At 42.1% G+C, this 26,179-nt stretch overlaps 1 protein-coding gene across 1 annotated transcript in view; it reads right to left on the reverse strand.

Annotated features, from left to right (window-relative positions):
• The window catches only part of Epc1 (enhancer of polycomb homolog 1), a 105,059-nt gene extending 78,903 nt beyond the window's left edge, over window positions 1–26,156 (reverse strand). Inside the window, exon 1 of the mRNA XM_050152689.1 lies at window positions 24,806–26,156. Within this exon, the coding sequence (XP_050008646.1) occupies window positions 24,806–24,808 (3 nt within the window). The 5' untranslated portion in view covers window positions 24,809–26,156. The remainder of the gene's footprint in view (window positions 1–24,805) is intronic.
• Between the last annotated feature and the right edge of the window lie 23 nt (window positions 26,157–26,179).

The raw sequence follows: 26,179 nt of genomic DNA on the forward strand, positions 1-26,179 counted from the left end.
TGCTGTATTAGAAAAACGTTACTTCAGTGTAGCTGTAGGTTCACACTCTTACCATCTGTTCTCTGGGAAACTTTGTAAAATCGAATCAAAGACCTGTGGCAGTTCGGTGGCCACACCAGGAACGGGAGAGTAAAAGTTAGTTTATTGAAAAAAAAAAAGGTGTTGATAAGACTTCTAATATTTGGTTTGTATTATACATGAAAATAAGCACCCAGATACCTCTTTTTAGTGAGATATTTTATAAACCGGGAAAGCTATTAGGGTGAATTTTAAAAGTTTGGCGGCAAAATTCCAAATGTTCATCACAATTTTAAAAACGTGTTGTAAGTCTGCTTTCGTCCCTGAGGGCTACATAGTAAAAATAATCACCATACTTAAATACAGGGTTTGATATGAACTGTTAATTAGTTTAGCGTGCACAGGCAATCTCTCTTAGGTTTGTTTCTATGTAACATTAATTACGACCTTTGTCCTAAAAGAACATGCTTTGCTACACCAAACGGGGCAAGCGGACAAGCAGAATACAGACTGCAGTTCTCCAAGATTATCCTAAAACTCCAATACTGACAGACAGCTCATCTCTGGGAGGCAGTGGGACTTTCACCTGCCTTTCCTCCAGCATCGAGGTTTACTAACTGCCTCTCCCTAGGAGTTAGAATGAAAACCAATGCTTATTATTGGAACTGGAAGAAGTAGTCTGCACCTAGGGTGAGGCTCTAAGTATTCACAAAAGGTCTGGGAGATGCTATCCCAGTGAGATCATGTAGTTAAGCATGCATTCTGGAAGGGGAGAAGAGAGGGAGGGATAGACAGATCTCAGAGCCATGGAGACCATACCACATTCCGGGAACCCAAAGAACTGCTGGATTCACTGTGAAACACAGCTCCTGTATTTAGCTAGGTTCAACAGTTAGGGAAACATTGGCTAAACATTATGGTAGCAGTCCCCAGGCCTATAATATTAGGCTACTAAAAATCCTAGTAGAGAATTTATAGTTGGGAAACATAAGATTTTAGAAGACAAAATAGTGTCTACTGATTGAGCCAAGGAAATAAATTATTTAATCTTCACCCTTGGTAGCGTGCACGAGGGCCTGGGTTCCAATCCCAGCAACACAGAACAGACTGCCAAGCAGCTTGTGGCTATATGCTGTCCACCTCCTACACCATAAGTAATGGGCATGGCTGAGATAATCTCTTTGTTTTCTAGAAACGCTCAAATCATCCACGACCAACTTAGATCTACATGCAAATCAGTGTGCCCTTTACATGCAACATGCCTGCTAAGGAGCACTTGTTTTCGAACCAGTCCTCCATCCATCTCCTTGTACCCTGTAATCCAAGTCCAGGTCCTTCTTGGTGTCCCAGCACCCTGGAGTTCCACTCCTCTGCCACATTCATTCCATACATCCTTGTCCTGAGAAGCAGGACACTGAGGAAGCCTCAGATCTAATCTTTCTTAGCTCTCCTACTCAAAGATTCCTTAAGAAAAACCATGGGCCCCACACTATCTTTAACATTTTATTCCATTTTTCACTTAAACCTCCATCTTTTTCTAAGTATCCCCAACAAAAGCGATACGAAATTCTCAATGCTGCAAAAATGTATACTAGTGTTATATGCTGAATACACTTAATTTTCCTCAAATGGAAACATCTTTGAAAAGAGATTTGTCAAAAGAGCTATAATCCATATCACAAATAGATACTAAAGAGGTGATAATGGGCTATCTCTGTAGGGGACACAAACGACAACACAGCAGAAGAAAGCAGTCAGGGCAGGTGTGGTACCCCTGGGATTCCAGCACTCAGAAGGCCGAAGCAGGAGCTATCCTCCCGTGTTGCAATCAGCGTGGACTATGTAGGGGACCCTGTCCAAAACAAAAACCAAACAAGCAAGCCAGCAACTCTCTCTTTCTCTGTAGGTGTGGCAGCAGACCAGCTGAGCAAACATCATAGATGGCAGTATGGGACTTGATTCTGAAAGATGCCAAGGGGAATGACACGGTAGGAGAGAGAAAGGTATTAGTGGAGGAGCTGAGCCGGATGAACAGGACTGCGGAGGAGTGATTGCCAGGTACTCAGCTAGGGGATAGCAGGAGGCACCCTCAACAATCTTGTTACAAAAGTAACAAGTACAAGGGGCGGGCATTTGAAAGATAGTATCAAAGTAGAAAGTAAAGAGATACTTATCTCTTTGGAGTGGGATTGCAAGTGCTCTTGCTGTTTGTTCTCAAATAGGGTCTTGATATGAAGTTTAGGCTGGCCTGGAACTAACAATCCTCCTCCCTCTGCCTCATCAGTGCTAAGATACAAGTGTTAGAGGTCTATCCATTGCCCCCCCCCCACATCCCACCATGAGATGCAAAGTTTAATCAATGGAAATAATAATTACTTATAATATTGTCACCCTGATATTGTGAACATAGTTCAAACTGCCTTTAGCAGGGCTTCACAGTACACACCACAGGTCAAGTTGCCTGAAACCCAACTTCTACTTCATGTCCTCTTTACCCAAGTCATGTGTTTGTAATTGCTCCATATTTTGCCCATAAGGAAAGCTTAAATTGGTTTTAGGATGCAAATCAAGACCTCCTGTAATGCTGTTCACATTACTCCCCATTATTACCCAAGTCAAGCTCGTCCCTGTAGAGTCTCATCAACTCCAGCAATCTGCACAGCTCTCCTATCTCCAGGGTTTTGACTCATGCTTTTAGACCTTCTTGACCAGCGCGAGACTACCTTCAGAAATCCTATCTTACAACAGTATCTTGAAGATGGAATAAAACAATCCACGAAAACATTTAGAATGGTCCCTGGCCACAGAGCACAGTCTGTAGATTCAAGTTGTTGCACTTGATAGCACTGAGAACGGAAGTAATGACCTCGCAGCGCAGAGTTCTGTACTCAGCTTCACATAACATCCTCAGCCCTGTTTCTCTTTTGTTGTTTCTTTCCCTGGTTGTTTTTTTTAAAGATGTTTTCCCTACATACTCAGGCTGGTGTGAACTACTCTCCATCCTTCTGTCTCTGCTTTCAAGTGCTACTAAGAAAAATTTTATTATCCTTCAAAATCCAACTCAATATCACCTCCTCCATTAAACTGACAACTTAATTCATCTAAACTCTTCTTTTCTAATCTGAAAACCAAACAAGGAATTAGATAAACTCAAACATCCTTAAGCCTACACGAACCTTTCATTTTCTGAAGTCAACTCCACTTTGATCAGCAGGAATAATGCCCACCGCTTACTGCACACTCACCACACTCCTGGCAGTAATACTCCACTCCTTCCCAGCTATCCCTACTCGATGTGTCTGCTGGGTTAGAGATGGCAGGGGAGCTGCCTACTGTCACGAAGCTGGTGAGAGACACTACAGAGGCTAGAACAGAATCTCTACTATCTTGATTTTAGAGGGGCAGTCTCAGAAATAAGATTTAAGTGGGGAGGGAGAACATAAAATGGGGAAGGAGGAATAGTAGGGTGCAAAGAACATGCTGGGTATTGTTCTTTAGGAAGGTGGAAGAGATATGGACATGTTTGCACTAAAAGCAAAGAATGGTACAGATGTACTAACTTTAGGACAATCTTCTCAATTATAAGAAGGAAGACATAAAAGCAGCAATGGAGAGTAATACAAAGAGTTAAATTCTTTGATAGGACAACAAGATTAAATATCACAATAGCAGGTTAGTTAGCAGGAGTCCAGCCAGCTTCCTCGTTCCTGTAAGCACTTAATATTTATTTACCAAATATTTGATTTAGAGTTAGGGCAAAGCAGTCTGTGCTAGAAAAATGAGAAAATGCAGTATGTATAACCTCTCAAAGGGAGATGCTACTTTTGCATGCAATTGGGGAAATAGGAAAATAATATCTTTAAATATGGATGGACTAAATGAGAAAGGAGGCAGTATTGAATGAACATGCTTTTATTTAAGGCAACAATTTCCCTTAACTTGTTGTTTTTAATTTTCACAATAAGCCACAAAGAAATGACAGTAAATAATTCTTCCAACTAACACTTAGCAAAATTTAGTCTGAGTACCCTGTATGATAAGTTGGGTTTTTTTTTTAACCTAGAAAATGCTAGAAAGGAAACACTACAGTTTATATTGCAATATATTTACTAAAGTATCAATCTGCATGCTGAGTTATCTACATTGTGATTTATGCCTACAATTTAAAAACTTTATGAAGTGATCTCACCAATATGGACATTTAAAAAAAATCTCATCCAGCCTATCTTATTACGTAAACTACATTCTAAAGTCATAGAAAACCCACTTAACACCACTGCAGATTTTGTCAAATCAGAACTTCTACCCCTCTAAGGGTGAGTGAGTTTGACAGTCTTCAGTTCCTACTGGCAGGCAACTGAGACCCCTGATTGCATTCTAATGAGGTGTTTACCTAGAATAGCTGGAGAAGGGTGGAAAGCCCAGGTGGAAACCACTGACACTTGAGCGTGAACGGCAGCAACTTAGTGTTTAGCTGAGAAACCAGAATTCTTTTCTAAGTCATGGATCTGAACAAACTAGGTGGCCCAGAAGAATAAAATTCCATCTAGAAAAATATTTAAAAATGTAAGAATTAAACTGTGTTCAAAATATCTAGCAGAGTGTATCTCACACGAGTTGTGTTAATTACTGTTGACTCACTCAGCCCACTAGGGTGCTCACAAGAGGCTTGGGGTCCAGGAAGGACCATGAGTCAGAGCAGGGGGAAGACTGAGCTTCAGAGAACAAGCTTCGGGTTCCGTTTCCCAAGGAACACACCTGTGAGTCAGACAGGCACAGTTGGCACAGGAGGGGTGACGGAGTGAAATCTGAAGGAACAAAACAGCCACCAGTAAAGTCATGCCCTAAGTGAGTGATCAGACAGGGGTCTGGACGGGTGGGAGACGAGAGGCAGTGGAGAAAGCCAGGTCGCACGGAACTGCTACTGCTTCTGCAACAGGATGGAGTGTTTTCTAGTGTCTTTATAACCCTGGGTACAGGACTGTCTTTCTTGTCATCAAATAAGTTAACTTTAGCAAAATAGAGTGCTGTTTTCTACTGTGTTTGTTTTGACTGACACTCTGAGTAACGTTGCCTGCGTATACCCTCTGCATCCAGTTCCTTGCCCTTTCCAGAGGAGGGAAGAGAGAGGTAAGATTGCAGGTGTCAGAAGTGAGTCACACAGCAAGAGGAACGAGTGCAGAGGATGGAGCCCCAGGGAACACCAAGAGTCCAGAAAGCAGGGGAAGAAGAGCCTGGGGACAAGTTGAGCTCATCAGGAGAATGTCACCAGAGAGCAGAGGGCAAATGTCAACTCGTTTCCAAGGGCTGTTCTATAATGATTTTCTTCAATTTTTATGTTTTTCTCTAGTGTTAGAGGGAAGTGCCAAACTTGTCAGGACTCTCTCCACCTTTGGATTCAGGGCACTGAACTCGGTTGTCAGGCTGGGAAGCAGGTACTCTCACCCACTGAGCCATCTCCTGCCCTACCCCCCCCCCCCCATTTAGACTTTTGTAGTTTGTTATCGTCTGAATTTAAAATGTCCCTCACAGGCTCAAGCATTTGAACACTTGGGCTCAGCTAGTGACACTGTTTAGGGAAATCGCAGAATTTTCGGGGTCTAGCTGGCAGGCATAATTCGAGACTGTTTGAGGATTCTCCACTAGAGAGGCTCTCTGCTTCTGGATAGTGCCACATAACCAGCTCCTGCTACCATGAATCAGCCATGCCTTTGCCACAAGACTGACCTTTCCCTCTCAACTGTTCTTCCCCTAAGTGTTCTGTCTGCTATTCTGTCATAGCAACAAGAAAAACAACTGATTCATTCACCTACCAAAGAACTGGAAGGGAAATATTGGTTCAGGTTGAGGCCCTAGCCCGTGGTTCTCATGGCATTTACCCTCATGACATTTCTTGCATTAAAAGGATGCATTCCATACATGCATGCATTGTATATCCTCCTTCTGGGTCCAAAAATGAAGGCGCTACTGCACCAAACACCCATCTGCCTCCGGGAATTGCAGATGGAGACAGAATCCACATCTGGATCTGACTTCCTGATAGGAGTTTCCCAAACATGGGACACATAGGCCCAAAGCCTAGACAAACAGGGCTGTGTTCACACCTTGAGATGTGGTATTATATTTGTTTAATCCATTTATTCACAAGGTTAACATTTTGGTATTTTCATTTCTGCCAATCTTTTTGGGCTTGCTTTGTTAGTTTTTCGTTTTACTTTTTCTTTACTTGTTTTACATTGTCAGAACAACACTACATATTCTTGATAACACTACTGCTATCTGCTTCATGGCCTTTGTACCTTCATACAATTTGAGGATGTCCCATTATTACTAAATATTCTTTTAAAAGTATTTGATTATTTTTCAGATAGGATCTCACTGTGTAGCCCAAGCTGGCCTCAAACTACTACCTCTTGCCACAGTATCCCACTCTGGCTAACTATGTTCAGTCTCGTATATACCATATGTACCAGTTTTCTTAAGCATTAGCCTCTTAAGAGACCCTTCACATGCACTGACTCTTATTTACTATAAAGAACACATATAAGACTAGGCAGTGGTGGCACATGCCTTTAATCCCAGTATGCAGGAGGCAGAGGTAGGAGGATCTCTGAGAGTTCAAGGCCAGTCTGGGCTACACAGTGAGTTTCAGGACAGCTAGGACTGTAGAGAGAAACCCTGTCTCATCAGACAGACAGACACATATAACCTTAACAGAACACTTGTAAAAATGACTTACATTTTTCATGGTTTAAGACAGAAAAGAATGAATGTGTGATTCTTTGAATAAAGATGATTCTGTATCTATAAAAATTAAGGTTGACAACAGCTCTTCATCTTGAATAGCTGGGCAAAAAACCCTTGATCTTAAATACTAACGTGTCTTTCCAGATATTAATTTGGCATTTTCCAAAAGTATGTTTTTATAATATACCAGTCCAGATACTCTGAGGTAATAGTTATATATATGCCAGCAGGGACTGGATGGGTAGCTCTATGACAACACTTGACTAGCATGCTAAAGACCCTGGTTCCATCCTTGGCTCTAAAGAAATAAAAGAACACATGAAAATTAGTACGGACCACACCTTGCCCTTTAAAAAGCTGTGGGTTCATGATGTATAGGCTCAGAGGCAGCCTGCAGAAAGAAATGCAGAATACAATATATCTCAAATGTCTCTGTATGTACCTATAGCACACTTTGGCAAATTCTAGTCAAGAGAACTTAAGAAAATAAAATTTCTAACCACATTATGCATCTAATTATCTAAGATGCCTGATATACAAACTTCAAAAAACCTTGAAAACCTATATAGTCATAAAGTATTATATTTATTACCATTGATTAAGATTTTTTTTAATATTTTATTTTTATGTTTAGTTATATGTGTTATGTGCACATACTCAGGTGCACAGGTGCCCATGGAAGCATGAAGAATGCATAGACGGCCTGAAGTTAGAGTTAGGGGTGCCTGTGAGCCACCCCACAAGGGAAGTGGGAACTGAACGAGGTCCTCTGCAAGAGCAGCAGGTGTTTGTAACTGCTGAGCGCCAAGACACTTAAACAAAGAACGAGACAGAATTCCTACAGAAACTGGAGCAGATTGCTACACTTCACACCCTGTATCTAAAAGAGTTCAACTGTATTTAAGCCTCAGCACTTCTCAAAGGGAACTGGGATGGGAAATTGCTTCACTCTAGTCTAAGCCCTTGGAGCTGCTCTTTCTCACTCCATAAGCCAAGAATCATAAACCTATCAGTAAGGCTGCTCCAAGGATTTGATGACATACTTCATGCAAAAGAGTGACCCAAGCAAGCTTTATTTATTTATTTGTTTTGCTGAGACAAGGTCTTCTCACTGTGTAGACCAGGTTAGCCTAGAACTTTATCATACAGCCCAGGTTGGCTTCAAACTAGTGATCTTCCTGCTTCAGCTGTCCCAAGGCTGAGATTGCAGGTGTGTGTCCCAGTGCCCACCTTCACAGACTCCTTTTTTTCTGGGGCTAGGGGTTTGGGACAGGGTTTCCCAGCAGCTATGGCGCTAGTCCTGAACTTGCTCTGTAGAGACCAGACTGGACTCGAACTCACAGAGATCCTCCTATGCGCCACCACCAGCTATATGCGCCACCACCAGCTATCTTTTTTTAAAGGACATCTGTATTGTACCCATTTTACTGTCTCAGCTTTCATTCCTTATTGCTGCTCTTCTCTTAGTTACTACAGTGGGAACCATCTCTCCAAATTCCAAAGTCCATACCAATGTAAGGAAGAGCAGATGAGTCAACTCAATGTCAACATGGTAACTGGGAAGTAAGGGCACACAGCCCTCAGAATAACACAGCCGAGCATAAATCCATGCCCCGCTCAGTGCCCGCAATTAATCACAGAGGACTTAATTGCTAGAGAGATTCCCTCACCCATTTCCCTTTCATATGAAATCTTTAAAACAATTTTAGAGAATGTCTAAATCAAGCTCATTATTGCATAAATGCCGGGCTGGATTTATACTAACCTTTTTTAGCTATTCAGTCCTTTCTCTTGAAGAAAACTGTAAATTCTAGACCTTAAACACAAATTGCAAATTTTAAGCCTCTCTCTTCTCTTTCTTGCACCCTTCATGCTTCTCTCCCTCCCCATCAGTTTCTGTCCCTCTGTCTCCCTCACTAAGAATGGAACCCATGGCGTTGTGCCTGTTAGGCATTCTGTACTCCAGCAAGAGTTAGCTCCTGGATGCAACCTCTTATTTGAGGCAATATTAATGCACATGTACTTTTCTGCACCACATTTGGGGAAATACCATGCTTGCACTGTGCCTTTCTAGTGCTCCTTTGTCATAACACAACTCTCTTGGTCTTTGTTTTCTTGAGTTATTCCAATGCTTTTCCCAGATCACTGAAAGCTCACAGTCTATGGGAAGAGCCATGTTCTGAAGTTAATGAACTGGGAACAGACGCTGCAAAATTGTCTTGCTTCAAATTCTTAATTCTCATTGGAATAAAAGAATAATTTTATGTAAGTATAAAAGAAGAGCATGGGGCTAGAGAGATGGCTCAGTGGTTATGAACATGGGCCGGTCTTTCAGAGGACCAATGGTTCATACATTAACAGGTTTGTGAGGGAGGGCTCTGTCATAAGAGAATGCTCTTCCTCCCTCTCCCTGTGCTGCCTGACAGCCATGAGGTAAGCAGCCTGGTTCCATCACACACTCACTGCCATAATGTCATGCCTCGACACAGGCCTAGTGACCACTGAGCCAAGTTCCACTCCCAGCCTCCACATGATGGTTCAAAACCACCCCAAACACCACTCAAGTGACCTGACTCCCTCTTCTGACCTTTTCAGGCACTGCATGCATGTAGTGCAGAGATATATGAGCAGGCAAAATACTCACACAAATAAAAACAGAGAAAACCATGTTTAAAAGAGCATGATTTCATGATATGACCTCCTCCTGCTGTGTTTCAATGACTTATCTTCAGTAGTAGAGGGCATTTCCAGCCACGTGACGTTCTTTTAGAACTGACGCAAGAATAAGCTAAAACTTAGTCTTTAAAGTCCTACCTCTCTTGTCTCGTGGTTATCCATGAGCATCTTCTTTTAAAGCTGCTAGTCAGCTGTGTGATTTCCTCCCTCTCCCCATGTTGCTGGGCACCAAACCTACAGCCTATTCATGCCACCCTCCTGCGTGACCACCGAGCTACCCATACCCATAGCCTCATTCTTTCCTCAGTCTCCTGGGTCTCCCTGAAAAGGCTGAATTCTTAGGGGTGATGCTAGTCTCCTGCAGTTCGCAGAAAAAAAATGACATATAAAAAATTAAATACAGGGGCTGGAGAGATGGCTCAGTGGTTAAGAGCATTGCCTGCTCTTCCAAAGGTCCTGAGTTCAATTCCCAGCAACCACATGGTGGCTCACAACCATCTGTAATGAGGTCTGGTGCCCTCTTCTGGCATGCAGACATATATGCCAGATAGAATATTGTATACATAATAAATAAATTTAAAAAATGAAATACAGAGGAAGCTAAGCACAAAGAATTCTTTGAGAAGCCATGCCCACATTCTCCAACACACCTTACTGTCTTCGAGTACCTCTTCCTTCTAACCCTTGAGTTTTCTTTTAATAAAATCTCCAACTCTAGTTCACTAAAACAGAAGAAAAGCTAATCAAAGACGTTCAGGTGCCAGTGAGGCACCCCTGTGGGTGGAGGGCGTGGCCATGGGAGCGAGACACCTGAGCTCCACCCTGGGAACCCACATAAAGGCAAAGGTAGGAACCAGCTCCCCAAAGGTCAGGACACAACTCCCACCACACACACACATACACAATAATAATGAGTAAAACATTTTTAAAGCTTTTGAGATAATATGTGATTTGTAATGAAACTATGCCTTCAGTATTTGCTATTAGTATGTATATCTACATGGTGGGCAAAGACTAGTTTAGAGTTTTAATCCTCCAGAAGCAGGAATTTCAGTGACTGAGTCAAGGGAGAGGGTGCCTTAGGAGCCCCTAATACTTGACAACAGAAAAAAGGGTTTTTCTTTTTCTTTTCTTTCTTTCTTTTTTTTTTTTTTTTTTTTTTGCCTTCATCACTAGGGATGAAAATCAGGGTCTCTAGCATGCTATCCTGCCCCACAAAAGGTTCCTATAGTACAGCTGGATGTAGCTTTGCACTGTGTGTGCAAATGTGATTTAGGGATCCAAGCGGCTCACAAACACATCTTTAATACTAGAGAAGAAGGATGTGGGGTTAATATGAAGAAAATGACAAAGGCCTCCTAATAAAAGCTGACACGGAAATGATTAAAAAAAATTGTCTAGGGAGGAAAAAAAATCTGCAACTAGTGCGATATTCTTCCCAAAAAAGGATGGAGAATTTCCTTTAATAGGTTGAGAAAACAATGAACACAATAGTATAGGTTAGAAACCAACAACAGCGATGTAAACACTTCACCCATTTTAAGTGTTACATGTATAAAGAATCAATTTAAATCTTCACAAAAGAGCTTGATTATGTCTTATATAATAAGATGTTCTGGTCTTTTTGTTGTTGTTGTTTACCAAGCCCTACCCCATGCCAACATATTTGTATGACAACCAGGGGGGAGAGAACAAAGGAAAAGATGTTTTTGAGCTTGTTAAATTTATTTCCTGTTCACATAAACAGGCTACACTATTTTATACCCTATTTTGAAAGGTATAGTTTGTTATCTTTATGCTTCCAGATTACAAAATTATTTATCAAAATAAAACATGAGCAAAAGTTATTTACTTATATCTAGCTTAGGCAAAAAGTATATTTATTGTTTCTGGTTCTCTTTAATAAATTTAGAAATCAATATTCAATAATCAGAGTAGTAGGGCACTAATTGATTTGGTCTTTAAAAGAGTTAAATATGAAGCATTCCAATACACAGAGAAAGGTGTAACACAGAAACATGGTGCAGAATATGCAAAGCAAGCCCGCAGAAATGACCGCCTCTAAACCTAGGCAGGGTGCTGAGAATCATGGGGGAATGGAGAGGGATGAGGGCACTGGCTGGGCAAGCCTGGCAGAACACCTGGGCCTGATGCGGTGCAGGGAGAGAACTGTATGCAAATATGCAGGTGCGGGTGCTCCTGCACATACGTGCACACACAAATAAATAGGTTTATAAAATAACTTGAAAGGTATATGAGGAAACTTTCATTCTTTTATAGCTAACATCACTAATTAGTCAAACATTTAAAAAATTAGCATGGGTGAATCTTAGTGGTAGTATCTGTATAAATTTATTGCAGACAATTTTAAATGTAGATATTATGAGAAGTTTCACTCAAAGTCCAACAAATGGCAACCCCAGTGGCATATGGTCATCTTCAGTACACTCTAGGAAGCTGAGCGCTGAAGAAACTGAGTTTGAGGCCAGTCTGGGCTACAAAGTGAGATGCTGTATAAAACAGTCAAGAATAACTCTAAAAACTTGCACAGTTACATGTTTGAAAATTTAGAATTCTATGTACTTATTGTGTAAAATAATATGTACATTCAAATTTAAAAGTGAATTATTCGTTTGGGTTTAAGGCAGATTCTCATGCAATTCAAGTTCGCTTGAGCCTCTGGTGGTTGCACCTCTACTGTGATTGGAGTTACGTGACCACACATCTGGTTCAATTCATTATTAATAAAACCTGCAGTTTAATTTTCAGAGTTACTGTGCCCATTCATTTTTTTTAACAGTGTAGCTGAATATTGGGAAAATGAAAGATATGGGGCTGGAGAGGTGGCTCAGCTGTTAAGAGAGCGCTCTGCCCTTCCAGAAGACTTGATTACAGTTCCCAGCACCCACATCTGATAGTTTACAAGCACAGGTTAACTCCACTTTTATGGGACTGGTCGCCCTCTTCTGGCCAATAAGAGAAATTGCATTCACATGTGCACCCCTCCCACCAAATACATGTATACATAAAAAGAAAATAAAACTAATTTTAAAAGACAAAATCTTAGAATCATATAAATGTGTGCTGCAGCTGAAACACATGTATGTGAAGCTTTTGGTTCCTATGCACAGGATGCTTTCTGTTCTCTAAGGTAACATCTATGTTGCTCTGCCATTAGTCTAGCACAGTTAAGCTAATATTTTACTACCTGTGAATTTTTATTCACTTGGGGAAAAAGGCTGTTGTATTAGAAATATAAACTCGGAGCTGGAGAGATGGCTCAGAGGTTAAAAACACTGGCTCTTCCAGATATTCTGAGTTCATTCAATTCCTAGCAACCTCACGGTGGCTCGGAGCCATCTATAATAATATCTGGTGCCCTCTTTGGGTGTAACACCCAATTCTGTGTTACCCTCTCGGTACAGTTCATGCGCCACTGTATCATACGCGAGTTGGGCAAGGGCCTGGATATTGAAAGAACACACAAGAGACCTAGGTCATTTGAAAGGAGATCAGCCGAATGCCATTTATTTAACTTTGGGGAAACCCTTATAAACCTCGCTGCTACACAAGGAATTCCCCCCAGGCAGATGGAAATTGCCACACCCAAGATGGAGTAAACAATGCCCTACAGCTATCACCAGGCAGGGCAGAGGGAGCACAGGAACAAACAGGATGTTTTAGCTGGCTGACCAGAAACTGTCCTCAAGATGAACCCCAGGAGCAGGGGTAGACCCGGGCCCTACATTTTGGCATGTAGGCATACATGCCGGCAGAACATTGTGGATTATAAAAAATAAATAAATCTAAAAAAAAAAAAAGACCTTTTTTTTAAAAAGAAAAAAGAAATATAAACTCACAGTTGACAAGAAATGGTAGGGAAACAACCTACAAATTCTATCAATTTTTTGGCACCCTCACGCTGCCCCTGCTGCCCTATGCCTGTGTTTACTTAGTCTTCCCACCTCTTTACTCTTCCATCAAAACTGGCCAGAGACGGAAACTTGGAAGCTTCCCAACCCAACGGCCAGTGGCGAGCAGATGGTAATGCACACAAGCAGTTTCTCCTCTCTGTCTCTACCATTTTGTGGGTTCATATTTGGACTGTTCTGGGGGCACTGAGTTCTCTCCATTGCCCAAGTACCACCCCACTGTTTTCTAGTTCTTTCCAGAGGCGTTGTGTCTCTGTCTTACCTATGTTCATGTTGCTTTCTTTACTTGGCATGTCCTCTTGTCAATTTCTGCAGGTACAAAGTCTACACAGCCTACAGGGCTCCAGTCAAAGCTGCCTTCTCTAGAGCTGACCCCATGCCCAAATCCTGCCTTTTCTGTTTTCTCTTTAACCCTCAGGTTGTTGTTGTTTTTTTTTTTTTTTTTTTAATGTGGTAGAAGTTCAGTAAAGATTTGCTTAATAGGTGAAAAGGAAATAATACAGAAATTCTTGAAAAGCCTGTTTCATTTGCTGATAGTGAGTGTGGGGGGTGGGTGGGTGGGGTGGGGTGGGGTGCTTGCACGTGAGCATCTGAGAGTGCAAATGCAGAGGCCACAGAAATACGTTGAAAGTCTTCCTTGATCACTCTCCATCTTACTGACTTGAGACAGGGTCTCTGGCTAAACAAGAACTCGCCTTTTGGGCGAGGCTGGCTGGCTCAACCTGTCTCCAGCATCCACCACTGAGGTTAGAGGCACCTACAGCTTTTTCATCTGAGTGGCAGGGATCTGAACCCGTCCTCATGATTACAGCACAAGTGCTCTTACCCACGGAACCATCTTCCCAGTCCCTCAGTGACTTGTAATAAAGCACCTGGAAAAGACGGCGCTCCAGCCCAGGAGCCATTCTAATACTGAAAACTCGTGTTTAAAAGAGGCGGTGGGGGTGAGGGTGGGGACTGGGCTTGACCCAGGGCCCTGCATAAGAAGGATGGCAAGTGCTCTAGCACTGAGCTAAGTTCTCAGGTGTGGGCTGATCTTCTAGGGCCCATCTTATCTCCTGGAGTTGGGATCTCAAGTTTCCTACAGTTATTAAAGGTTTGGTCCCACAGTGGTGCTCTGGGGAGATGGGAGATTGGGCCAAGTGGGAGGACTTCTATCCTTACTACATGGCACCCCACACAGTGATGGGACCAGAACTCTCTAAAACTCTTTGACTTTACAGTTAATTATCTTGGATGATTTGTTACGTGATTAAGGAAAAGCACAGAAAAGAGTTTTGACATCTACAATCAGAAAGCGAGTTCACAGAACGTATTGAGAGCTTTCTGCGGGAGTAGTAGGCTTGGGTGCTCCAAATGCTTTAACTCACTGTTCTCACATTGCTAACATGAGGAAGCAACACCACCTGTCACAGGAAACCGAGGGTCGGGGTGATATCTGACTGGCCTGACATAATCCAGGTGTAAAGGGTGCAGTCCAGAACACAGGTGAGCACACTTGGGAGTGACTCATTTGGATAGCATTCTCAACCAGAAGGGAAGGGGTCTAGTTGGCTTTTCTGTATTACCCTGTTAGCTGGGGCTCTCTGGAAATGTAGCCATACAGTCAGACAAAGCCCCATGCGATGTTCAGAGCCCACCAGGTTTGTGTTGCATCTGCAAGAGCTGACTAGTCTACATGACAGAAGGTGAAGCCATGTTTAAAAGTCTCTGAGGCACCGAGCAGTGGTGGTGCACGCCTTTAATCCCAGCACTTGGGAGGCAGAGGCAGTTGGCGCTCAGTGAGTTCTAGGCCAGCCTGGTCTTCAGAGTGAGTTCCAGAACAGGCTCCAAAGCTACACAGAGAAACCCTGTCTTGGAAACAAAAAATAATAAATAAACAAATAAATAAAAAGTAAAAAAGGCCTCGGATGCTTTGATATAAAACACTATTTGTATATTCTAAAAGATTAAGAAAGGCAAAATCCAAATATTTGTCAATGTGTGAAGACTGTAAAATTCTAATCCAAATTGAGCATGGTGACATTGTGACTGAGGCAGGAGGTTCACAGGTTTGAGGTTATCCTGGGCTACATAATGGGAACATGTCTCAGAATATTCAAAATAAAATAAAAATTAAGAAAGATTTTAGTTTTCTTTAAAAATAGGTAAAAAGCCGGTCAATATCTAACTGAAATATGCTTCTGGAATATCTTCAAATTAAAAACCACAGTGAACACAAGGGAGACTCAGCATGGCTCAGAAGTCCTGGACAAGTTTGTAGCTGTCTTCTAACTAAAATCTCTGCTTATCAAATTCCAGCAAGCTTGCAACTCCCCGGGACTGTACTGGAGGGTATAAATGTTTCCTTAGGAGATGAGCACACCGCAAGGCACTGAAACAGGGTCTCCTGTGGCTAGCCTTGAATTCACTACGTAGCTGAGGTAGTCCTGGAACGTCCAAGCCTTGTCTGTCTCCACCTTCCATGTGCCCCCAGGCCCAGCTCCTAGGTGATTCACTGAAAGGCGCTGTACTGGTAATGACGAACTGGATGGAGGCTAGGCGGCACACCTACTAAGTTTGTGTCTCTCCCCTAGCTAAAGTCTGTGTGGCGTGGGCCTTCTGTTTACTGTTTCCCTTCACACAACAGGCTGGACGGTGCGGTTTTCCTCTACTTACTTTCCATCTCCACCTCCTGGGCGAAGGATATCTAGTTACTAGATGAGAGTGGCAGCTCTGGTCCAGTCACAGCTGTTCCGAGTTCCGGCTTCGCGGCTAGCTTCAACAGTCATTAGCTTGCTGATCTAGGTCCTCAGCCTCTCGCTGTCTAGACCATGAAAACCTGTGGAAACGCTATGCCCAGCTCCTGGGCAGATCAATAAACTCAGGATCTCCTGAGGTGAGGCCTAGGCATTCGATCTGCACGTTTCTGGGTGACCCACATGTAGACAGCAGGCTGAGAGGGCAGCCCCGACATTAGCAAGGACGAGGCGAGGCTCTGGCTCCCGTCCTCAGCACCACACAGTGATAAACACACGCACATACATGAGCAGCATTGGTAACAGTGTGACTCTGTCACAGTGTGGAGGATGCAGACACATTCTGGACCAGGGCGACCCAAGAGAGCCTTCTAGAACCACAGGAATGTTTGATAGTCGTGCTGCCCAGTACAGAAGTGACCACTAAGGAACCACTTGAAATGTAGGTGGTAGAGTTGAAAAACTGGAACTTCGAAGTTTAAATTAATTCAAATTTAGGCATCTATAGATGCACACAGCAAGCAGACTAGTGCACTGGAGAGCCACAGTCCTTGAGTTTTATGCCATTTTAAGTGAGTCGAGTCTTACTAAATGAGTACGAATGATGAATTTGTGTTTGTGCTTGTCTGCGCACGCATGTACACATCAGAAAGCAGGCTGTTCTGCAAAAGGAGGTCACAAGACAATTTTGGGGAATAAGTTCTCTCTCCTTCTGCCACGTGGGTCCCAGGAATTGGCCTCAGGTCATGAGACTTAGTGGCAAGCACCTTTACCCGCTAAGCCATCTCACTGTCCTCAGACTCTTCTAGATTCTGGGACACACTACTCACACCTCTTTGAAGGTCACAACATTTTCCTGGCAAGAACTCCAGCTGAATGGAAGGACAGACTGAAGGTTCTACTGGCTTCTGAGGAAAAGTAAGGACCGAGAGTTAGCTGCTCCTTCTCCCCACTCAGGTAGAAAATAAAAGTGAAGGCCTTCAGAGCTAAAAGCTCTTTAAGTCTTGGAGCTTCCTAATGGAGAGGTAAGGTGATTAAAGTCCTCTTTAATCCTTGACTCAATCCAGTGCTTTCCAACTGGGGTTGTGACCTTTGCCTTGGACGAGGTAGAGTTTCCAGTGATCTGTGGAGTCAGCCTGAGTTCCAGGGCTAAATATAGGTCGCTGGCAATGACAGCTTCCCTTTCTCAGACACTTGGAAACCAAGTCCTATCAATGAATGGGTTATTCATGGCTGGTAGGATACAAGGATGAGGGAAGCCAGGGAGATAGCAGAGAGAGGACTCTTCCCACTGCAACTTCCTACTGAACAAAATCAGTAAAGCTGCTTTTACCTGATTTCCAAAGTGACTTGTAAATTGTGGGTTGCTTTTTTGAAATTCAAAAAAATGTCATGCTTTTTAATTTAACAAAGTTTGAGGGAGCAAGAATGAACTTATAAATCTCAGCGGCAATCCAGACTGGGTCACCCCCCCCCCCCCTTTGCTGCAACACAAGCGAGAGAGTTGCGCAGCCAAACATTTTCCAATTGGGAAATCAACACCCTGCAAGTCTTTGTCAGCAATCGTGGTTCCTGAGGCTGCCCTGCCCACCCTATTTAATATAGCGACATGTATTCATTCATTATGTCTGCCACTTAAAATAACAGTTTGTGACTTTTTTTTTTTGAGGCCTAATTAAATATCACGGTTTATAGCCTGAATGTACTAGGCAGTGCTCTCAAAAGGTGTATCCCGAAGGAGTGCATACAGGCAGGCAGTGTTCTCTGAGGGTGTACCCCAAAGGAGTGCATACAGGCAGGCAATGCTCTCTGAGGGTGTACCCCAAAGGAGTGCATACAGGTCATTTGCAACTGGCTTAAAGAGCAGATTCTCAAAGAACACCCGCTACATCCTGAATACAGAACCAGAGGGGTGCAACCTAGCACTCTGTATTTTCATAAACCACCCAGGTGCTAAAATTTAACACCCACTGACCTAAAGTACTGCAAATCCTCCCGAAAATGTCCCCCAGAAAAAGGCTTTCTTATAACCTGAAGAAGCAAATAACTAAAACATTTTATTATTTTTTCTTAAGTTATTATTACTATTGCACATGCTAGGGCATGTGTACATGCAGAGGGCAACCTTCAGGAGCTGGTTCTCTTCATCCACATGTGTCTTCCAGGACTCGAACCCAAGCCATAGGTTTGTGCATCATACACCTTTATCCGATGAGTTATTTTAGAACCTAAATCTGGTCTTATATGTTATAAAATAGAAGTCATCATTCTATCTAGACTTAATTTGAAGAGTAATGAATTTCCCTATTTCAACAAGGTTTCTTTGTTTTTTTAATGTAATTCATTTTCATAAGTTTAAAATTTGTAAAAATCAGCTTCTGAAAGAATCTCACTAGATATGCTTAATGATGTCATACAAGGGTACCCTAAACTAACTCAACATAGAGAACATCAGAAGTAGGGCCGGGGGTGATCACTCTGCTGGTAAGAGCCCTTGCACCACAAGCCTGATGACTGAGTTTGATTCCAAAACCCTAGATGAAAAGAGAGAACCAACTCCCACAAGCTGTTGTCTGACCTCCACATGTACATACCAGAAATCACACATGCACACAAAAGTAATAAATAAGAAAAATTTTAAAGAAAATTTCAGATGTATATCACTGCTAAATGAGGATCACTCCTCCCATGAAATGATTATTGGTTATAAAATAACAAATAAATTCACTAGAAAATTATGTAGTTATAGCATATCATGCATTTAAAATATGTCAACTCACAAAATGCAAATTTACAGCTATCTAACGTGGCAGTGGGGAAAAGGTAAGTGTCTAAGTTCCAGCTCTAGTTTTTCATTTACTAGGTAATGTGGGCCAAGCCCAAGGTGCGCCACTCTCTCTGCCTGTTTCCTCCATAAAAGTGGGTTTACCTGTCCTATCCTACTCCATGCGAGGTTCAGGGAGAGCTCTAGCTGCAGGACACACGCTCCAATTGAGTGCTGCTGCTGTTTGTTCATGTGTTTGCACATGTGTGCCTGCATGTGTTTAACATGCACCAGGTACAGGGCAGTGCCTGTGGAAGCCAGAAGGCGGCGTCAGAATGCCTGGAATGGGAGTTACAGGTGGTCATGAGCTGCCATGTAGGGGCTGGGAATTGAACGTGGGTCCTCTGGATGAATCACAGTGCTCTTAACTGCCGAGCCATCTCTCCAGCCCTGGCTGTTCATTTTCAAATTAGCTGGCCTGTGACTAGTCTGGTCACCATGAACACAGATGATACTGAGCCTTCATCACTCCAGAGTGTACACACAGTTCAGTCTACACAAAGCAAATACAAGCTTATGACACTGAATTCTGGACACCCAGCAAGGACCCACCTTCTAATTCGTCTCATCTCCTTGAGTGACCAGGTAAAGTGTCCAGTGACCTCTGTGCTTCTGGGAATGGACATCGCTCTTTGCAAAAGCAGGAAGTCTCCTGATTATGAAAACTGTGATCCTAGACTGATGCTTGCATCTCAGCAGCCATCTTGATATCACTGATGTCAAAGGAGAAAATCCCCAAGAAGGTACATAAAACAGATGAGCTAGGCAGTCAGACCGAGAGCTGGCTTTCCTCCCGATTACTTAGTTAAATAATAAATGCACCTAATTTTAATGTCATTATCAGATGTTAAAATGTTAGTACCAAAACAAATTAGGTGATTAATATAGCCTATAGTACTGAGCTACCTGGTTCTGTAACTAAGTTTGCTGTTTTAAATCACTACAACTCCTTAACTGTTCTTTCCACAGTTTGTCTGTGCAGAAATAACATTCATTTGACTTTTCTTGCTCCACGCTTGCTCAGCAAATTAAACATCAGCTAGATGTCTAATGGATTAACTTCATAAAATAATTGTTTTCTCTCTCTTTAAAATTCCTGTCGTATGTAAGAGATTGCTACAGAAGATTTAAAAATAGGAGTGCGTATTAAAAGGAGTGCTGAGGTGGCTCAGGCAGTAGAGAGCTCGCTGTGTAAGCATGAGGACCTCAGATCAGATGACCAGCACACATACGAGAAGCCAGGCAGGGTGTCATGTGCCTGGAATCTCAGCAACAGGAGGGCAGCTAAGGCAGGTGGATCCCTGGGGCTTCTTGCCAGCCAGCATAGCATAATTGGTGAACACTAGATTGCAGTGAGAGACTTTGCCTCAAAAATTTGGAATTCTAATGTGGTATTTGGTTACTCTTTTTATTTGTCTATAACACTGTAACGGTTGATAATCAGCACAGTGATGTTTGAGTCATGGCTATGTGAGTAAAATGTACAAAATACATTTAATAAAAATCATGAGCCAGGACTGGTGGCAATCCTTTAATACCATCTCTATGAGTTCGAGGCCAGACTGGTTTACAGAGCAAGTTCCAGGACAGGCTGTTACACAGAGAAAGCCTGTCTTGAAAATAAATAAATAAACAAACAAATAAACAAACAAACAAACAAACAAATAAATAAATAAATAAATAAAAAGAATCATTATATAATATCTTTTTGTTGCTGTTGTCTTTGGTTTTGGGTTATTTCTTTCTTTTCTTTTTGAGATAGAATTTCCTAAAGCCCTGGCTGGCTTTGAAACCCTGAATCTTGTGTCACCGTAACCCAGCTTAATAGTTTTTTATGTTGTTGTTTTGTTTGCTTTTATGTGCATTAGTGTCTTGCCTGCATGTATGTTTGTGCGAGAATGTAGGATGGAGTTACAGTTGTGAACTGCCATGTGGATGCTGGGAATTGAACCCAGGTCCTCTGGAAGAACCGTCAGTGCTCTTAACCACTGAGGCATCTCTCCAGTTTTTTGTTTTTGTTTTTCAAGTTAACATGTAGGATTGTGGGTTGAATCATGACCATCAATACAAACAAACAAACACCCCAAACTCCTCCTACCAGGGACCCCTCTCAAGTGCTTTCTCACACAGATAAGCCAATGCTGGACTTAGTGCTTTGTAACGGAACGGACACGAGGCTGTTATCTAGTTGTGTTATCTGTCTGTGCTATAGCTAAGACATGAAGGTCTGCCACCAGCTCCCTAAGCTGGCTGTGAATACTTGGTGCCCAGATGATGTTCCTTTTCAGATCCATACAAACGGGTCGAAATTATACATGGCTCCAAGTGGGAACACCCCACACCTAAGGCCTCAGATTTAAACCATCATTAGAACAGGGAGCCATGTCGGGTGCATAAGACAAGGAATCTTTCCCTTCTCTCTCTCACTACTGTGGCCCAGCATCTTGTCCTATCGATGGAGAGAGCCTGATCTCGAGCATCCAAAACCCCTGGTGAAATCAGTGTTACAGCAAGCATAAACCGTGTTTATCTTTTCAAGAATGAAATCCTTATCTCTGCATTATGTTCTTCCTGGCGTCTTCATTTGAGGGCCATTGTGGAAAGATCAAAACCAAGTCAGAACACAACACACCCATTTTGTATATTATTTTTCTTTCCTTGGCAACACCATGCCAGGAAGAGTAGATTGCCTTTGTAGAATATCTGCAGCGTGTTCAAGAAATAACAGAGAAGAGGCGAATATGTGCAAGAAGGACAAAACAGCAGCATTTAAAACATGCAGCTTCAGATCTGGATTGACTGGCATTCAGAGAGTAGACAGTCTTCCTTTAAAAGCTCTCCCCAGTTAAGGGAGCCTAGCCCTGGGCATGGGCAGCACCTTTTCCCTTTGCTGCCTCATCCTACTGATACCTATTCCCTAGGGGTTTGGCTAGCCTGGGAACACCAACGACCACATCGTAAGGAATTAGTAAACTATATTGGTTCAGTACATTAAATAGGAATAAATCTTCAGTTTATTCCTATTATTGAAGATTCAAAGTTCATTTTTCTGAGCTATATTGTTTAGAATCCAACTTAAAGACTGTCCCTGTCTTCTGTACCCTTCCTTTTGCAACCTGTTCCCTGACCATTTCAGAGTTCATTAATCTCTCCCTCCACAAGAGGGATGGGCAGCGTACACACGTACACACTCACAGATATTTTAATAGAATCAATTTGGTTACTTGCTACTACTGTCTCTGATAAAAATATGCACAAAAAATATCAATTTGACTGAGATGACAAAGAAAATTTTGAAAAAAAATTTTTGATTGCCCATGATCTAGCAATTACTGTCATGAAAAATTTAATTAGTTTTCTATTTGTTAAATTTTATAAAGAATTTTTAATGATCAAAAGAAAAATTTGGTTTTATAATTAAAAGCATAACCACACCAAACTCATGCACTAAATGTCTATAAAATGTCATCAATTAAGAAGAATTAATTCCCAAAGAATCCAGAGCTAAAACGAAGCACCAGGTACATTTTAAAATGGAGAATAATATAAAACAGGGAATTGTTTTTACTTCACAGATTTAAACCTCTTTACTCACACAATGATGGAAAGGTCATCTAGGCGAGTGTGTGTGACAGAAATGTCTATTGGTATTTTCAGAAGTAACGCCTGAACTCTAATGGTTACTTCATAATCAGTGATGTAATAGTCAGGAGAACAAAGAGGAGTGCATAGCTACGATGGACTTCCCAGTTCAGTTTGCTCTTAAAAGAGGTGACATTAGGCAAACACTGCTAGTTTCAGAACCTGAACAAAATGAAAAATTGCTGCATTATGGAGAACAGAATATTTTAGCAATAAATATGCTGGAAGGTATATTTTATTCAACTGATCAAATTCGAAGAACTAAAGTCTTGAGCACAACCAGGTTAAATAACACATTTACACCTGCAATATTTCATTCCATATATAATCTATACTGTCAGAAGCCACGCTTGCATCTAGACTCTACAAAAGAGAGGAAATGAAATGGGTCGGCGGACAAACCTCTGAGCACGGTATAAATAAGACACAGGCATTGGGCATAATCATCCTGAAGTTCAAGGGAAGAGATAAGCAGATTCTAGGAGATACGATTTCTACACATTTCACACTCTCTTTCTCTCCAGACGGCTAACGGGTAGTGAGAAAGGCATGCATGGATTTCAGAATAAATAAAGACATTTAACAACCCAACATTGTCACTCTCTCAAGACAGAACCCTGATGCTTTTTAGTTGTTTTTATTTTATTTGGCAAATAATATGTTTCAAGGTATAATTCCTCCCACTTTCTCTCTGAACTGAGGGCATCCCCTATTATCTCCACAAACAACTAGATGTTTACAGAGACCAGTTAAGCCAATGTCATATTGTGACATATTTTGTTCCTAGCAGGCTTGGGGCCTAAATCCCATATTCTGTAATCAGATAACTCTCAAGAACAAAGATGTAACCCATCCTTACATGTGTGCACATCGATATTTTTAACTTAAAAGTAGGTGTGTAATATTCTTAACAAAATACCTTAGTTCCAAAAATATTTGCTTAAAAAAACAAACAACAACGCTATCTATAAATTCAATTCAAGGAGCAGCTCAAAACACAACGGACAAGACAAGGTACTAAAACATCTTCAAGACAGGCTCAGAATAGGTATTTGAGAATTCCCTTGATTCAAAATGAAATTCAACTTTTACAATGTCCAAGGAACTAATACTCAAATGTTTTGTTAAGGTGAAAGGGTACTAATGGGCATGGTTTTGTAATATAAGAAAAATATAAATATCAAATGCTGGTGAGGACAGAGAGGGTAAACGCCTGCTTTTTATTAAAGAATCTGGTGGAGATAATAAATCAGCTCAGATCAAACACAACTGCCAACTGCATGCTTGCCCATAATGTCCTCCGAATTGGATGTGACGACATGTCTGCTCTCACCATGGTGCACAGTGCACAGAAAACGCTTAAATAATATAGCTGACCAAATTGAACTTTCTTTATGAAAATTAAAGGATAATAGATAAAATCTTGCCCCACCTTTTTTCTTCCTTTTTTCTTTTAGTAAAACTGACAAATTGTTGAGGAGCACTACAGCGCCACCAACACAGATCAATGCAGAACAAAAAAAAAAAAAAAAAGAATCTCCCACCGTGTGCAAAAAGAAGAAAACTAGAAAAATACCAAAAATTACAAAATGTCTCCCAAATGTACCTTTCCGGAGAAAACATAAGATAGATCTACAGAGATGAATCGACAAGGAGCTTTAGAGAAATCACATCCTAGACCACAAGTTAGATCCGCTCAGCAATAAAAGAGCCACTATTTAGCAACAGCCATAACTTAAACCCGGTTATGTCAATCTCCACCTTCACTGTACCAGATCTGCTTTCTGTAGTTTGTATTCAAGCACTCCATCAAGGGGATCACAATAGGTCTATTAAAAAAATAAAAACTACAACGGTAGTTTGCTTGTTGATAATTTACTCTGTACAAATTAGGCAATAGATAATTTTTATAAAGAGGATATGTACATATTTGGTACTACCAACATTGCTGGCACACAAAAAAGTCCATCTTGAAACATCTGAGTTCCCCTGTAGTTTACAGCAATTAAAGTATAATTTTCATTATATATGTTTATCTCTAACAATGGAGAAAAAAAAACTATTTTTTTTGGTAAAATTAACCAGACAAAATTACGTGGAACGTGCACAGATCGAAGCTAAAGAAAAATACAAAGATTGGTTTTGTGAGAAGAAACACAATGAAAATCTCTTATCTGGTTCTCCTTTCAAAGAAGTAACACCAAGAATGTTTAAAATTATAAACTTACCATCAGTGTAGGCAAAGCAGCAACCAGCCCTCAAAAAAAAATTGTAACAATATAGGCTGGGGACTGGGTTGTCCAAAAAAAACAACCTCCGGGTAGCGTACGGATCTTCAAACATCCTGAAAATATTTGGTAAATCAAAAGTGAGACTTTCCTCCATGGAGGGCGGCGGAGCGGGGCGGGCAGCCGCAGGATCCGAGGGCGTTCGAGGGACTGGAGCAAGCAGGAGGATGCGGAGCGGGCGGCGGCGGGAGGCTCGGGGTTAACAACTTTGCGCTGGAGGGCGGGCGCGCGCGCTGATTGGCTGGCGGCCGCCCAGCTCGCTCCTCGCTCCCGCCTCCCGCAGCTCGGAAAGAATGCACGACTGTGCCATTTTACCGGGCTCGGGAGAGCGCCGCCGCCCGGGCCCGAGTCGGGGCTCGGGATTAAGTGACAAGCACAACAATGGCAGCGGCCGCGTCCTCGGAGCATCTGGGCACGCCCTTACGCGCCGCGCGTGGGGAGGCTCCACGCGAGACGGCGTCCGTGGGGGATGTGCCTGCGGACGCGGCCATTTGGAAGAGAAGCCCGTCTGAGTGTGTTCGGTGTGACTTCCCCTAGGGCCTCCTGCAGCCACGAGCACCACGGTCCCCGCATTAAGTAGCCGAATCCTGACCTAAGTTGAAACCATTTTCAGCTTCCCTCGTCCCCCACCCCATTTCAACGCGGCTTCCAAACCCCTTCCTGGCCAGCCCAGTTCTACTGCTCCGCCTTACAAACAAAATGGCTGAGGTGCCCAGTTTTTTTGGATCCTTCCACCCGGCCTCCAGGAAGTGGTAAAAATTCAAAATAAATACAGCACTAAAGTATACCCTTGAATCTGAACTCCGGACCACCCTTTGGTGTGGGTGCTTGCGGGGTGTCTAGGAAACGCGCTGCTTTCTTGTTCTTTTTAAAAATTCTTTTAATTGTTTTGAGAAGAACATCAATCATTAGGGATTTACTTGACTGTAATTTGAACTTCCTGCTTTACATATTTATAAGGTTTTTCACCTATCTTGGCAGGCTTTCAAATTAAGTGAGCTGGGAAACTTGATTCTCTTCGGTTGTGAGTGGAGTAGGGTTGCTGCAAACAGTTTTTTTTTCTAATAAAGAAGTCTGAAAAACTAAACATAAAAATGTTAGAGGAATCCAACACTTGTAATTGCAAATGTAAAGTCCCAAAGTCAGCTAATACTTTACTTATATGTGAACTGAACGTGTTGACTGTACAATTCTTTGCCAACTAAATTTCTAATGAGTCAAGAGATGAAAGAAAAAACACTAAAGGATGAAAAAATGTCGAAGAATTGCCTACATTCTTCAAGACCACTCCCCCCCCCCCCCCCCCCCCCCCCC

Source organism: Alexandromys fortis, unplaced genomic scaffold, assembly GCF_014885135.2.
Source record: "Alexandromys fortis isolate MF-2015 unplaced genomic scaffold, M_Fortis_MF-2015_v1.1 scaffold_54, whole genome shotgun sequence".
Lineage (NCBI taxonomy): Eukaryota > Metazoa > Chordata > Mammalia > Rodentia > Cricetidae > Alexandromys > Alexandromys fortis.